The sequence below is a fragment of the Mixophyes fleayi genome, chromosome 9 (assembly GCF_038048845.1).
Source record: "Mixophyes fleayi isolate aMixFle1 chromosome 9, aMixFle1.hap1, whole genome shotgun sequence".
NCBI classification, from domain to species: domain Eukaryota; kingdom Metazoa; phylum Chordata; class Amphibia; order Anura; family Limnodynastidae; genus Mixophyes; species Mixophyes fleayi.
Genome location: NC_134410.1, coordinates 49,760,921 through 49,776,536, shown reverse-complemented (window position 1 = coordinate 49,776,536; position 15,616 = coordinate 49,760,921). Strand labels below are relative to the sequence as shown.

General features: G+C 38.1%; 1 protein-coding gene across 3 annotated transcripts in view; it reads right to left on the bottom strand.

Annotated features, from left to right (window-relative positions):
* The window catches only part of DCX (doublecortin), a 102,735-nt gene that overhangs the window by 80,455 nt on the left and 6,664 nt on the right, over nt 1-15,616 (bottom strand). For all 3 annotated transcript variants that reach the window (XR_012678868.1, XR_012678869.1, XM_075184314.1), the window contains exon 3: nt 3,789-4,129. Coding sequence is in view for 1 of the 3 variants with exons in the window: in XM_075184314.1 (XP_075040415.1) it covers nt 3,789-4,129 (341 nt within the window). In the remaining 2 variants the exon portion in view is untranslated. The remainder of the gene's footprint in view (nt 1-3,788; nt 4,130-15,616) is intronic.

The following is a 15,616-nucleotide window of genomic DNA, read 5'->3' as shown; positions in this document are numbered from 1 at the left end:
CTTTCATTAATTAGAGTTGGCTCCATCCTATTAGCGAAAGCACCTTGAAAGTGCTAGGTGGCTTACTCATGTCTTTGCAAATGTATGCAACTAAGACTTCTGCTTTTCTATTGTAGAAGCAGTTTTTTATTCAAATGTGTTCTGTTTTGCTATCAGGCAGCTGAGTGCATGGGAATATTGTCCTTTGTTACATGTTCTTGCAGAGCTTTCTGGTTCCTCTTTATGAGTTACTGAAGTTATACTATCAATCTGTACAAATTTATGGCATTAAGTAGGAATTGACCTGGAGAGTATTACGCGAATAGAGCCAGGGATCAATGTAATTAAGATCACTTGGTGAGAACAGAGATCATCATGACATGTACAGAATAACTTAATGCCTGCCACAATAAGAAACACCCTTATACTGGGTATTTATTTAATACTTTGATGTTAATTCCAGTCTCCATTCGGCAAGTATAATGTCCTGCCATAATTTCCAGGCCTCTTCTATGGATATATGTAAAAGGGCCCTCACAAAACATTTGTAGAAATGCCCAGGACACCGAGGGGCTACTTAGGCTGTTTAGGTTATTCCATTTCTATTTGATGTATTCCTTTACACACAACCCATATGTGGTTGATAGCTATGCAGCTTTCACACATGTAGGATTTGCTGTGTCTTTTCCGATCAGTGTTTGGGATTTAATTAAACTGAAAAACAACACTGCAAAAAAAAAAGCTAGGGAGGGTTTTTTTTTTTCCGTTTTGGTGTATAAAGCAGGGACGGCTTGGTTTGAAAAATAATGCAGACGAGTTACTTGCCATCTCAGTTCAACAGGATGCAGATCTAACAAACTAGTAAGACAGGATTTCTAATCCTATCATGTACATGTTTAAGGAAAGTGATCTAACGTGTCCTGCCGTACTTTTTCCCTGTCATACGTCCAGCAATTGTGGTTGGCGGCAAAAAACGTGAATGGTTTGGAATTTTCCTGAACTTATTGGCTTCCAAGGCATAGCTAAATAAAGACAACTTTGGGCCTGATTTAGAGTTGGACGCAAGTCCTTCTGATCTGTGCAAAAAGCAGTTTTGGCCAAAGATCCTTCTCAGTTTGCATTCTGACTGAGACAAATCTCCCCGTTGATCCTCTCTGTACTTTGAGAGGTGGAACGGGAGAGGTAGTGGGTGACCCGAGCAATGCAAAGGTGTGTCCACCCAGATAGGTCTCTAGGAGACGTATCTTTTGCAGGTGCTTTCAGCTGGTGCAAGAGACCTTGATGTATTAAAAGAAAAAGTAAAAAACTAATTAAATTTAAAAAAAGATGTGCACCTCCTTTCAAATAGCATAACCAACCCTTGTGCTGGTTTCGGGGGGAGCACAATTTTGAATTTTTTTTACACTTTTTTTTATCCAATCATCTGCTTTACAGGGTGCAGTGCACGATACACTTACATGCCGACCCATAAGGCAGATAAAGAGGCGTTTTTGTGCACTTTGCACAGTATTCTAAGTCGCACAGATCTAAAGATTCGTGCCACTTGGAATACTGTGTAAATTACGGGATGCAATTTACATTTACGATTTCAGTGTAAATTGCATCTGACTCTAAATTAGGCCCTTTGCGTCATGATTTTATAAAGAGTATGATAGAGAATCATAAGTTTCATTGTCATCTGAATTGCAAACATGGGGTATCCAGTCCATAATTTCATATGTTTGACTTACTATTTACTATTTGACTACTTATCTACAAAAATCAGATTTTTTTTTTTGGGGGGGAGGGTACTTTATCTTTTTCTTTGCATATGCCCTCATTTTCCATAAAGTAATTGACAGTCAATACAACAAACATGATATTGGGGATTCCAAATTCCCAAATACAATAAGTGCTTCCATTAGAGGGGATAGACAAGAAGTGAAAAATACATAAGTTGAGATGACAATGTATTGCCTGAGTCTTTGTACACTTAGATGGCAAATTGGAGAAAAAGTAAATGTTTGCACCAGTCAGTGCCTTGTAAACAATCCACCAGTTGAGTTATCAAGCAATACATTACCTGATATTTGGAGACCTATTTGGGTAAAGCCAAGTACATGAAACAATGGTTTATGCATTTATTACAGTACTGGGAAAATTAAAAGGGTAAAAAAAAATTAAAAAATGTTCAAAAGTATCCAAAAAAGTATTAGAAAAAGATGTTCTTTTTAAAATAAGTAAAGATTTTTTTTTTAATGAATTTATTCTACTATTGCTATGCTGCAATGGTGATAATGACAGGAGGTTTACAGCAGTACATAAATGTGTCAAATTGTCTTCCATAGCTTGCATGGGGAAGCTTTCATCAGAGAATCTCTTGTTGCCAACGGAGCTACTGCTGGCAAAAACATGACAATAGCCTTTAATAGATAAGGGTGAAGCCTTACCTTCAGCAACAAAGATTTTTGCTGGGGATATGGCCTTTCTCACCTTAATAAATAGAACCCTATGTATTAAGGGATGCACTTCTGGCACTCGCCAAGCAGTTTGCATTAAATCTTTATCATAATGGCTGGCTACACACGTTATTAGGACTTGCTGGTGCATGAGGATATAAAAGTGAAATGAGTGCATGTTACCCAGATTTATGAGGTCATACTGTTGACCTCTCTAAAACATTACGTATTGCATCGTCTGCTAGTCTGTTACAGTATATCTGTCAGAAACGAGAAAACTAATGTCACAGTAATTGAAGTGCACTATATTTAAAAATTTTACAACCAATATAACATTGAAGTACATTATTGTTAACCAATATAATAGCACTTTTACAGTAGTCATTCTGTTATTGTAACATGGCATACTGGTTCCATGTATCTACAGTGTACATGTAGTATATTGATTGTTTTACATACATCTTTTTATATCCTTGTCAACAACAATGTTTCAAGGTGATATTTCTGGCATCATAAAGGCAGCTCAATAGAACACTTCTTGTATCTTATGGTCAACTATTGTTGGATTTACATTGGTGCAGGTAAAATTTATTAAATATAAAGTGCTGGATGGATACAAAGTGCAGATATGTTCTCACTAAGCTAAGCAACGTACAATAGAAAGACTTATACACATAAATGAATAATAACTCCTTTGTGAAAACTGCATTTTCCTGCTGAAGTGCAGGCACAGTATAGAGACAATTTCCCAACCTGCACACCCTGGGGTATATTTACTAAACTGCGAGTTTGAAAAAAATGGAGATGTTGCCTATAGCAACCAATCAGATACTAGCTGTCATTTTGTAGAATGCACTGAATAAATGAAAGCTAGAATCTGATTGGTTGCTATAGGCAACAACTCCACTTTTTTAAACCTGCAGTTTAGTAAATATACCCCTCTGTCTTTTTCATGAGGAGGAAAGGCTGTTCACCCTCCCCGCAAACCAAGGAATGCCTTTTAAATTCACTAACTCCACCACTGTATCTCATTAGAATAATCTTGCCTCGCAAATAGAAATCTCATTTTTGCACAGAAGTGTAAAAGCGTGTGTGCAAGTGGGCCTCAACCCACTCATCTCCTCCTTGTAGCTGGTGCAAACAAACAAAACCCTCTTGACTTAGAATTTGAACAGTGTGTGGGTTTAAAGGGGTCCGGAGATTAAAGATTGCACAAGGCAGCAAAAACAGCAGCACCGGCACTGCATAAAACAATAGTTCATCTTATGACTACACTACTGTAAACCTCATTAATGCCAAAAAATATAGATGTCTATAATTTTATTAATTTGTGCAACAGTAAGTCAAACATTTTCCCAAATCTTACCCTACCTGTTTTCCATCCAAAGTGTATAGCTTCTTGACCACTCCGGTCTCCAGTTTAATGGCATCAGTGATGTCGGTAAGAACTTGTTCAAAGGAATGAGCCGTCTTTTTGTTTAGGAGGACACGTACAGCCTTGCGTGGCTTTACTCCACTTCGAATGATAGTGACCAACTTGGGACGGACAAAGTCCTTGCTCTCCTTGAACTGGGCGTTGTTGCAGCTTCCGAGGGACTGGGGTGACTTAAGAGTGGCGGAAGTCTTCACATTGACCGACCAGTTTGGGTTGACATTCTTAGTGTATTCCAGTTTCTTGAAAAAGTTGTCAGATGAACAAACATAGCTTTCACCTAAGATATAACAGACATACAGAGAGTCTGTGATATGTGTAGACAGATAATCTTTACTTGCTTTAGGCAAACTAATCCTCAGTGTCATCAATACAATTAAGCTTTTCAAAGGCACAAAGAGGTAGTTTATCTAAAGCTAACATGACATGAAAAGCACAGTACTGTTCCTTAATGATTATTATATCCAGTATGTACTCCATTTGTAAATAAAAAGGATATTATAAGTCCCTTATAAGCTTTATGCTCAAATAAAGAAACAAGATCACAATACACAGAACTCTTGGGTGACTTATAAAACTCTACAGTGAAAATAACATTAAGCATTGATTACATATGGTATAATGTTCCCATGCTTTAAATTATAAGGATAGTGAAGGTCACCATGCTTTTCCACGTCCTTATAAAGGTCACTGTGCGGTGACTTCTAATATCAGTGATATTTTACTGTAAGGGGTACGTTCATCCTTATAATTCACAAGTTTTACAGCAACTGCTTACAATAGTAAAACAACCTGTCATTTGTATAGATATTAGTTACAGAAAAGTCACTAGACAAAGTCTATTGATATAATATATATTTTATATGAGCTAATGCACTCCCTTCTGTACATCTCAGATTTAGAATCACTAAGGAGTTTTGTTGATATATTAAACATGAGGCTGTAGGCTGATTTCTGTTATACAGTTCACAAAAATATGAGATGCCTGCTAATATCTGAAATCATTTTCAGTAATGGGGCGCATTATTCTTTACACATTTTTCCAATGAACATGGAAGATATGACATCATAACTCACAAGCGATGACATTAGAACTCTGTTTATACAGATATTATTTAAAGGAAGTCATACATATGTTAACATCACTTTTCTATTATAAAGATATTCACAGTAATTTATATAGTACATTAATAAATGTCACTAGTGTATTCTAGCATTATCTACAGCAGAGTGTATATAATATTTTTGTTATTAATTAATACATTGATAACATCACTAAACGCCAACTATGAATGATGATATCATCTTCTCCTACTAGAGCACCAATGTACTTCTTTCTCTACTTTAAGTGGAGAAGCCCACTTACACTTTCAATGTATTTTACAGTACACAGGGTGAACATAATAATTTAAAGTGAGAATGGAGGTGTTGAAATTGGAACCATACTGCAGGTTATGTTGTTGAAAGAACACCTGGCAACATTTTCAAACAATTTACAGATACATTTTGCCACTGATCCTGTGATATGGTCTCTGTAGACCTTGGAACACTACAATACTCAACATGTCATGTTTACTGAATTTATTTTAATGTGTACATTTTTACTTGAAATAGTCCTGTACAATACATATTCACATATATAGCCTAGATAATAGGAATTAATTGTAAGAATGTCACCTAAAATGCAGTTGGTTAGCACTGAAACATACAGGCATTTCCAGGGACAAATCCTGGGACTAGAAAGTAGAGGCAGTTACAAACTATGAGTTGGTATATAAGCAGCTGGTATATTTACTATACATAGCAGTTTTGTAGACCATAAAATAATAATTATTATTTTATGTGACTGACCCCAAGCATTGGTTAGTGGCAGTCATATATATACTTTGTAAAGGCTCTGCTACATTATAGATGTTTGAAACAAAGGGACTAATTCAATTCAGTGCGAAGTTCCATCGGAGCCTCACGTGATGAGACACCGCGTGCCTTTAGGGAACTAAAACATTTTTGATTGTTGCTTGCACCTCAGAGAGGTCTTTTTTAATACCATAAGACCAGGAACTGAGGCTCCAACAGGACTTTAGGATTGTTGATTCAGAGTATATTTATAATTTAGAGTAAAGTTAAAATATAGAGTGATGTCGGAGTTTGGATCAACCTCCTCTCCCTCTATCACAGGTCTCAATTCTAGACTCTCTGATCTTCCCTATCTATATACCAAGTCTCTTGGAAAATAAATAAGCTTTTTAGTATACATATAACACAACATACATTTATCTATCCTCTTCTCATCATTCTCCATCCGTGTTGTTTGGTGTTAATAAATGTAATGTCCCTTCATTTTCAATGTCTTCTCTCCATCTCAATCTCAATCATACAAAAACAGCCAATAGTTCTGCTGACAGCACAACCACATATCTTCAGTTGCTTCAAATATCTCCCAACTCAACCCTTCCACTCTCAAGATCTGCACCTCTCATCCTCACTCATAACTTGCTCCCATTACTGGTTATATATTATTCTTTGGGCTGCACCTACACTGTAGAAATTCCTCCCTCTTACAACAAGACTTTTCTCTAGCCTCCAAATCCTCAAGAGTTTCCTGAAAACAGACCTGCTTAGGGAAGTTTATCATAGTCCCGAACCACTCTCTTAACCACACTAGGTAGGCTATTGTACACAATGAATATCCCTCTACCTAGTTCCCACAAAACTTACATATAAATTCAAACAACCTACTGATCACCAATCCAACATGTTGTGTGAATGGTCCATGTAAACCCGCTAACCACTTTTCCCATTGCAATCTAGCTGGTCCAGGATACAATTTGTGGCACTTAACCTCATGTATCTAACTACTATTTTACTTACAGATTATAAGCTTGTTGTCTGTTTTATTAATACCCAGCCTTATTTTATTCATAGTTGCTGACCTTTCAATCACTGAGAATGAGAGGGCAGGGCGCAATGAATAGAGTCATTTTGGCAGCGCCCCCGCAAAGCAATGGTTCGACTTTGTAATTTTTCCACGGGAAGTGGGGCCAAAATTACACAAATTGCATTAATTTGGCGCCCATCCTGCCCAGTTCACTAGAAAGTAGGCAGGATGCAGGAGAATGTCCTCCTCTCCCGGGAGTGTGGGAGGCCTACCTGGAATTCAGGAGTCTCCCGGACATTACGGGACAGTTGCCAAGCATGGTTTTATTACTGTACTTGGTCACAATTGTAAAATACTGTGGAGTATGCTGGTGCTACATAAATAAATGTTAATAAATAACAGTATTACACTTTAGATTGTGATTAGGGTTTAAAATAAGCAAAGAGTAAAATGAGAGAATACTGGGGAAAACTGAGCTGATATAACATAGATTAGATGCAAAAATGAATAGGGAAACCTCTGGAAGTTTGAGGACAAATGGGAAAATTATAATATTTCCATAGATTAGGTATTAGTATTCCAGTATCCCCTTTTGATTTAAAAGACATTGCATAGATGAAGGCATCCATTTTGTGGGTTGAATGAGTATGCAGCCTACCAAATTAATAGGAACAAGTGATATCACTGAGGCACTGTCTGCTTAATATTCACTAGGTCTGATTGTACTCATGGGGTAATGAGTTGATTGGCTATTAAGTAATCACATAAAATGAATAGTGAACGGTCTACTTTAATTATCGACTTAAGGTGCTGCACAGTGGCACTGTATAAGGACTAATATCTCAAATAATCTAAAAACAGAAAAAACAGGTGCCATACAAACAGATATATAGATATTCCTGTATATTTCTATTGCATCATACAACCAGACATGGTCACCAGGCGTCTCCTCCTACAGTCACTCTGAGAAACACAACTTAACAATTTTATGAGGAGGAGAAAACCAGGGACTGTATAGGGAAATACATGGGTAATATTTAAATGTACCTTAGTATCTTTTAGTGATCATGCTTTAAATGACTGAAAAAATACCTTATCTGGAGAACTCTAATAACGGGTATATTTACTAAACTGCAGGTTTGAAAAAGTGGAGAAGTTGCCTATAGCAACCAAGCAGATTCTGTCATTTTGTCGAATGTACTAAATAAATGATAACTAGAATCTGATTGGTTGCTATAGGCAACATCTCCACTTTTTCAAACCCGCAGTTTAGTAAATATAGTCCTAAGTTTCAAGCATTCTGAATAATAGATCCCATATATGTTGCATATATGTTCTTCATTCATTCTTTAGCATTACAAAAGAATGTTGTCACCTTATTCCAGACTGTAGTTTGTAAGCACTGTATGTACTGCTAGGGATTGTGCATCTTCTAATCAGGTTTAGGTTGTATTCACTACAAATACCTATAAATATATCTCATTAAAACTCTTGTATGTTGAACTGTGACCTTAAAATGTTATGTAACTAATGTAAGATATAGGTACTACATATTTACTTACATATCTACCTAGCTCATGTCTACAATGTGTAAATATATTCCTGTAAGAGGAAAAACAAAAGATCTAGCAGGCAACCATTGTATTAAGACGCTGAAGGTAAACCGAAAGTGGTTGTCATAGAAACAATGCAATCTCTAAACGATCGTCCACAAAAGACTGCATTCAAAATGTGCCTGGCAAATCTCTATTTTTAAGAAAATGAAGCCTTGATAAATAAATAGAAATACAGATTTCAAAATTCAGCTATGCCTAAATATGCATTTCTGCAGGCAAGGAAGGAATTGCGCTGCTTATAGGATTAGTATTGCTTGCCAGTCCCTCTAAACACATCTCATACCCATCCATTTTAATTTCTTTCAGCTTCTAGGCCTCAATGGGATTTGCAAATTAATTGGAGCGGTTTTTGCTTTGCTGAAAAAAAGCACATGCTTATCTAAACACCCCCTTCACTCCAGCATACTATTTATAAAATCTGTACTGTGTGACTGTCATGAAATTCTGCCATATTGCTCTTGCGCTCATTTATAAATATATATGCTAAAAAATTCTGTTTTATACCCTCCCTGTCAGTAGGACCCGCAGCACGTTCCTCTTTAATGTATTCACTTTTTCTTAGATCAGTAACGAAGCTGCACAGAATTAGTTAGTGTTTATTTGTAATTATAAATGCAAACCATTAGTAGACAACACTACTAATTACTCTGAATAGAAATTCAATGTACTGCCTTAATATTTTTTACGGGATGCTTATGAAAAATGTATGCGACAGTAAAATGTTTATTTTTAATCTAGGTGTCCTAGCAGAATGTATTTTATAAAGGTTAATCCCTGATGCTGTCAGGTGCATAATCTATGTGCAACGACATCAAATCCTAAACTATATAGATGTCAATTATGAATTGTTTATGGGATTCAGATGCTGTAAACATAGCTGATTATTTATTTGATTATTTTACTATTTATTGTGACATACATGCTACAAACAAAGTGCACTACACAGCAGCGTCATCAGAGCCAAGGCCCAATGCTGGAACAATTTTATTTTTGTGCACCAAACAAGTAGCTGTATGCTCCAGTCATATAGCTCTTTATGCAGTCCTGTATTCATTTACAGTTTCTTGCAGTACTTCAGTTGAATGCTTATAATCAGGGCAAGATTTACATTGTTTGGGGGTATTCAATTAGGTCCGGGATTCGCTGCATAAGTAAGTATGTTAATACGGTACTGCAACATCACAGATTTTCGTTCGCATCCTGATGGGGCGCGAACGAAAAATCCAGGATATTGCGGTCCGGCAGAATGTCTTCACGGCCTGTTCCGGTGCGGTGCCGTGAATGCCGACCTAATTGAGTATCCCCCTTTGAGTCTGCAGTCGCACAGCCTTAGTCCTGGATATGCACTTACCACGGAATATTGCAAATAATGCCCAAGAAAAAAACCTGACTTGCTTGGGAGAAAAAGATCTATTGTTGGCCTGAAGCACCAGCCTACTGTGACTTATATCTGACCCACCCTATGACATTTGTATTTTGGAATGTCTACAAAAGTTTATCAGACTGATTGGCAGGTGCTACGTCCCATCCGAAGTAGCGCACACCCTTCGCGCTGTGCTCCCACCTCCACTGCTTCCATTATCTGGTGGGAGGTGGGGTCGTCATCCTCCCCTCCTGGGACTGGAAGTGTGGCACTTGGCTGCACCACACTCTCAACGTGACAAGGATGAGCAGCAGCCAATAGTTTCACATGTAAGAAGCTGCTGGCTGTTTCTCATGTCAGTAGCCAGCGCTCTGTGTGGGAGCATCTCAGGGGCATTAAAAGCACTGGTTGAGTGATATTATGGGGTCTATTAAAAAGACCCAGCGATATGGAAGATTTTCTATTGTTGATTGTAGAGTTAGAATGTGTTCTTTAGCCCAATACAACAATAAACTTCTGCTGGGGCAGCTGAGTGATACTCAATATTGGCAGGACTCGGCTTGCGTTCTGGAACTGGAATCCGGGGCTTGGGCTTCCAGTTACAGATGCATTAAAAAAGTAAAGAATAATTAAAAATAAATCAATCAATTGTTTACAGAAATATACATAAAAACTAATTGAATTGGACCATTCCAATTCAAAGAATTTTTTTAATTTAAATAAACAAAGCTTTTCTTTATGTATCCCATCCTGAGATGACAACAGTGACAGAAGGAGAGCAGCACTTGTACCGTCACTGTCCATGGTAAAGAGGTGATAGCCAGAAACTAGCCTGGGGGTTTTGGTAAATACAGAGTTTTCACCAGATCAAGAGCTTTTCTCCCTATAATGAGTAGACCCCTATGCAGGGCCGGTGCTAGGGTCCATGACGCCCTAGGGATTTTGAAAAAATCGGCGCCCCCCCCCCCCCCCCCCGCAAAAACGGCGCCCTCCTCCCTCCTCACCCCTCACCCCGTCTTTCCTTACGTCACCACCGCCGCCTCTCTGCTCCACCTCTTCCCCTCCACTCACTGACACTAGTGAGTGGAGGGGAGGAGACGGAGCAGAGAGGCGGCGGTGGTGAACAATAGCCTCTTCCCCCCTCCCCCGTGCATCTGAATGCTGTACGGCAGCCGTGACAGGTATGGTCCAGGCGCCCTCCAGAGCCCGGCGCCCTATGCAAGTGCCTAACCTTGCCTAATGGGAGCGCCGGGCCTGCCCCTATGTCATTCATTCGGCTAATGATCAAAAACAGCAAATATAAATGTGATGATTCCCTAGGAAGGATGGTGCAATGAAAATGAGTTTTTACTTGGTACCACTGAAAAACTTAAAGGAAAAGTTTCTAATTTTTAGAACAGGGGAGTAACTAGCTGGCTATATAGCAAGATTCTGAAGGGCCACCAATGCCTAAATTCTCACCAATGCATTAAGGTAGGTTCCTTCCCAAAGCATTCAATGTGCTAAATATGTGTACAAATCTTCTGAACTATGTACACATTCCTTTAATCTCCTGTAGCTATCTAAATAAAGCCATAGAACCAGGGCTACTAATGGCTTACAGCTCAGTTGCTTTCTAAAGTGCAGTGTTTTCAGCATCCCAGGACACTTGGCATTGAGAATATTTTGTGTATTTAGAGAATGGTGCAGGTCTCATTCTCGTGTCCTATCTGATGTCATGATTAGAGAATACATAATAGTGTCAATTATGTGAAGTGTGTATATTTCTTTTTATTTAATGCACTAACTATGCAGTACTTAACTGTGGCAAAAAAGAAGGTTAAACAAATTGACCGTTTCCGGCTCGCTCATATAAATCCGATCCTTCAAACAATATAAGAACACATTGTCATGTAAAAGCTGTACCACCTGGTATTACAATGCAAAATCTGCCTCTATATAATATGCAGGGCAGCCTTCCAGTGACAGCGACGCTGAACTGCCAAGTCAGCACAGGAATGACAGATGGCCCAATGGTAATGTCAGCACAGAAGACACCGGACAGTGAAACTAATGAGTGATTACATGCTCTAGCTTATATGGCCATCAAAGTAACTGGGTTCTACAAGTGCATCAAAGCAGATCAATTGCAGCACTACTCCAGCATAAAATATTCTCGAAACCCCCTTTACTTTGAGCATACGCTAATTGGATACTAACTTATTTCTCTAGTGGCAGGTGTTTTGATATTGAAGAATGGTAACAGTTTAAATTGCCATTTTGAAGTTATTATACTTTTTTTGTGCATGCAAAGTGTGCAGCACAGTGATCAAAAACCTAAATATACAGAAATTAAAAACTATATTAAAATCCTTTAAATAACAAAACTAAGATAATAGTGTATAAAAATGCTATTTTTCTGGACACACAATTCCATGTAGAAAGTCATGGAAAAAAGAGGCGCAGTCTGTCTATTCTGCTTTCCTGTCACTGAGCTAGTTGGACTGGAAGTTTCCAATGAATGGGTGGCATAGATAAGAAACAATGCTGTGTGTATTTATAACATGAGTAGTATCACTTCCTCTGTCCATTTTTACATTTCTTCAGTGAGTACTTTTGACTATTTGACTCTGTTCAACCTCCAGTAAAATAAAAAGTCAGACATAGGGCTAGATTTACTAAACTGCGGGTTTGAAAAAGTGGAGATGTTGCCTATAGCAACCAATCAAATTCTAGCTGTTATTTTGTAGAGTGCACTACATAAATGACAGCTAGAATCTGATTGGTTGCTATAGGCAACATCTCCACTTTTTCAAACCCGCAGTTTAGTAAATCTAGCCCTAAGACTTATCCTACAAATCTATTATCATAATAATAGTTATACATCCATTCATAATAGCTGTACATCTATTTACAATGATCCAGGATAATAGATTCCATAGCTATATATGACATATAATCTTAGCCTCATTTGTAAACTAACCAGACGAAGCCTATGGCCACATGGAACATTTTTTTGTCCAATATAATTATTGTATGAGTGAATGCAGCATAAGCTATTAAGGAATGTATTGGCTATGCTTGCTGCATGTGTTTCTTATAGTGGTGATTAGATCACATTTTTTAGAGTACGCTTATATTATGTCCACGATGCAGTTCAGGGTAACGCGTCGTAGGCGGATATAAAACTGTATTTGAAAACAAGCCCTATACAAACACAGGTTTGAAATAGAGTGGTACCTTATTAGGCTGGGTAAACACTACAGTGTTTTCAGCCGATTTTCGGGCCAATAACATAATAAACGACTGTTCGGCCCAATATCGCATTAGTGTGTACACTGCAGTGATGAACGATTATCGCGCCAAAGCACATCGTATCATATCACTTGATTTTTAAACCGGACTAAAAATCTCGTTCAACGATGGAACGATGTTGTTGCAATTCAGCATTGTGTATGGATTCACGAACGGCAGTGTCCATAGATCTCTATGGAGAGTGCAGAGTCACAATCTTTTCAGCCGATGGTTATGACAGATGAAGAGCACAGATCTGCAGGCAAATCTTGTAAACCGTGTATAGTGTGTACACATGAATCAGGGTGCTGATCGGGACTTTCTTTTTTTCAGTCATTGGTAAAAATCGTTAATATCACAGCAGGAGAAATTTCCTGTAGTCTGTAACCAGCCTTAGTCATAAAACAGATTAGGGAGTGGAATACTTTTCAAAATAGAGATAACAAACATAACGTCAGACTGATACTTTTAATAGCTTGCTATAGTAAAAATCGAACAATATTGGCCAAACATGCTGCAATTGTGCTATTAGGAATCATCTGACATCTGAACATTGGGACATTGCTTGTAGTATACCTAGGAATAGCTGGTGAAGATTGGGACTTTTTTCTTTTAGTTCATTGGACCACAATGGATTAAGAAATAACAAAATATATAGATTTTTTTTATTATTTAAGTGCTGAAGGAGGGTTCTGGAGAGTCTCTTATACAATACATTTTAACTTTAAAATTGAATGTGTGTGTTTTGTCTTTATTTAATTTTTGTTATAATGGGCATGGGTATATTAATCTGGAACCTCTGAGATGTCAAAATAGTTATGCCAAGGGTTCCAATCTTGTTAATTACCCAGGCCTCCGCACCTTAGAGGGGCTCAGAAACCCCCCTCCGCCACATATAGACGCTAGTCACACAGTGACCAGTCTATGGCCGGTTTTCACTATTGCAAGGTGACCCCATGCTTGTGGTCTCCCAGTTATAGTGGAAACTAGTCTAAGCTGTTTTACACAAGCAATGGTTGAGGATTGTATATCTATTTATTATTTCATTTAAACAGTGCACTGTGCATGTGGACTGTATTTTACATGGGTGTTAATCTGTATATCATATGTGTGATAAAATTAATCATGGTCCTCTACTGGACATGAAGATGCCAATCCCACCAGTCTTTTCTTTTTGGGCGGTGGTTACATATATCTCAAACCCAAAAGCCCCACAGTAAAAAACTACTGGAATTGGTGGAGGGATTAAGGTACTTTTGTCCAGGTGGTTGATTGTGTTCCACTGGACAACTGCAAATTACCAACTGGTATATTGTGAACGTGACTTATTGTATATGTGCAGACACTGGCCGCTGTCACCTCTACTGTCACTGTACTGTGCAGTGATCATCAAGACCTGTAAAGGTTAAGCACACAGGCCTATTGGGGTCACTCAGACTCAATGAGCAATATCTGAAAGAGAATGTTCAAGCAGCAGGTGAATGCATGGTCAGTTGAGGGGTTGGCTGTAGGACTCTGCGCTACAACAGGTGACTAGTAGTTCTGTGATCTCTGTTCAACATGTAACAGTTAGGAAGTCTCTGTGAAACCGGTGACTGGTAGTTGGGAGGGAGAATCTATGCAACATGTTGCTGGCAATTGGGGGGGGGGGGTCGCTATATAAATGGTGCTTGGCAGTTGGGAGTATCTCTGCAATATGTGGTTTGCAATGGGAGATATGTCTCTGCAATATATGTATATGAATAATTATTTATCCCTGAGCAAAATATGTCTGGATTGGAGAATGGCGGGAGAATGTGACCAGGATATTTAGTTAGTGGGGTATAAGGGCCTCATGATCCATATCCTCATTTAAATTGATTACACCAGAACTCTCCTGAGTTTAGGTCCAATACATGAGATGGTAGATCAACAAAGACAGACTGTCCAAAATGTACATGTGTCATTTATAATATATGAATGTTACACATACAGTCAAGTTATAAGAGTCCTTCATTTGACCTTAATGAAATGTGATTGTAAATAGAAGGTACTATATGTAAAACAGAGACCTTGGGCTAGATTTACTAAACTGCAGGTTTTAAAAAGTGGGGATGTTGCCTATAGCAACCAATCAGATTCTTTCATTTATGTAGTACCTGCTACAAAATGACATCTAGAATCTGATTGGTTGCTATAAGCAACAGCCCCACTTTTTCAAACCCGCAGCTTAGTAAATCTAGCCCCTTGACTTGATTAAAAGTAAGTGTTTCTATTTCCATCTTTACCCCAAATGTCTGGATGTTGAAATCATACTTTTATGCCTGTCTAAACATGTGTACATGGGCATCCAAGTGTTAACATGACACAAATTTTGCTGTTGGTAAATGTTTTTTTAACCAACTGTGAATATCCAAAATGAGTATAAGTGATGTGTGCACTTCATCAATCACAGCAGTGTGAACTTCCTGGAGATTATGTGCCAAGCCCCTAAGTGGTCTTTAAACATTTAGGGCAAAATCGTAATGCTGGCTGGAGCAACTTTATGTAATTAAAGGATTTAGCTTGAGGTATATAGCTGTTATAATGCTAAAAGCGGAATGTTCCCTAAAAAACATTATATAATAACTGACAAAGCTGAAAACAGATCTCATGAAA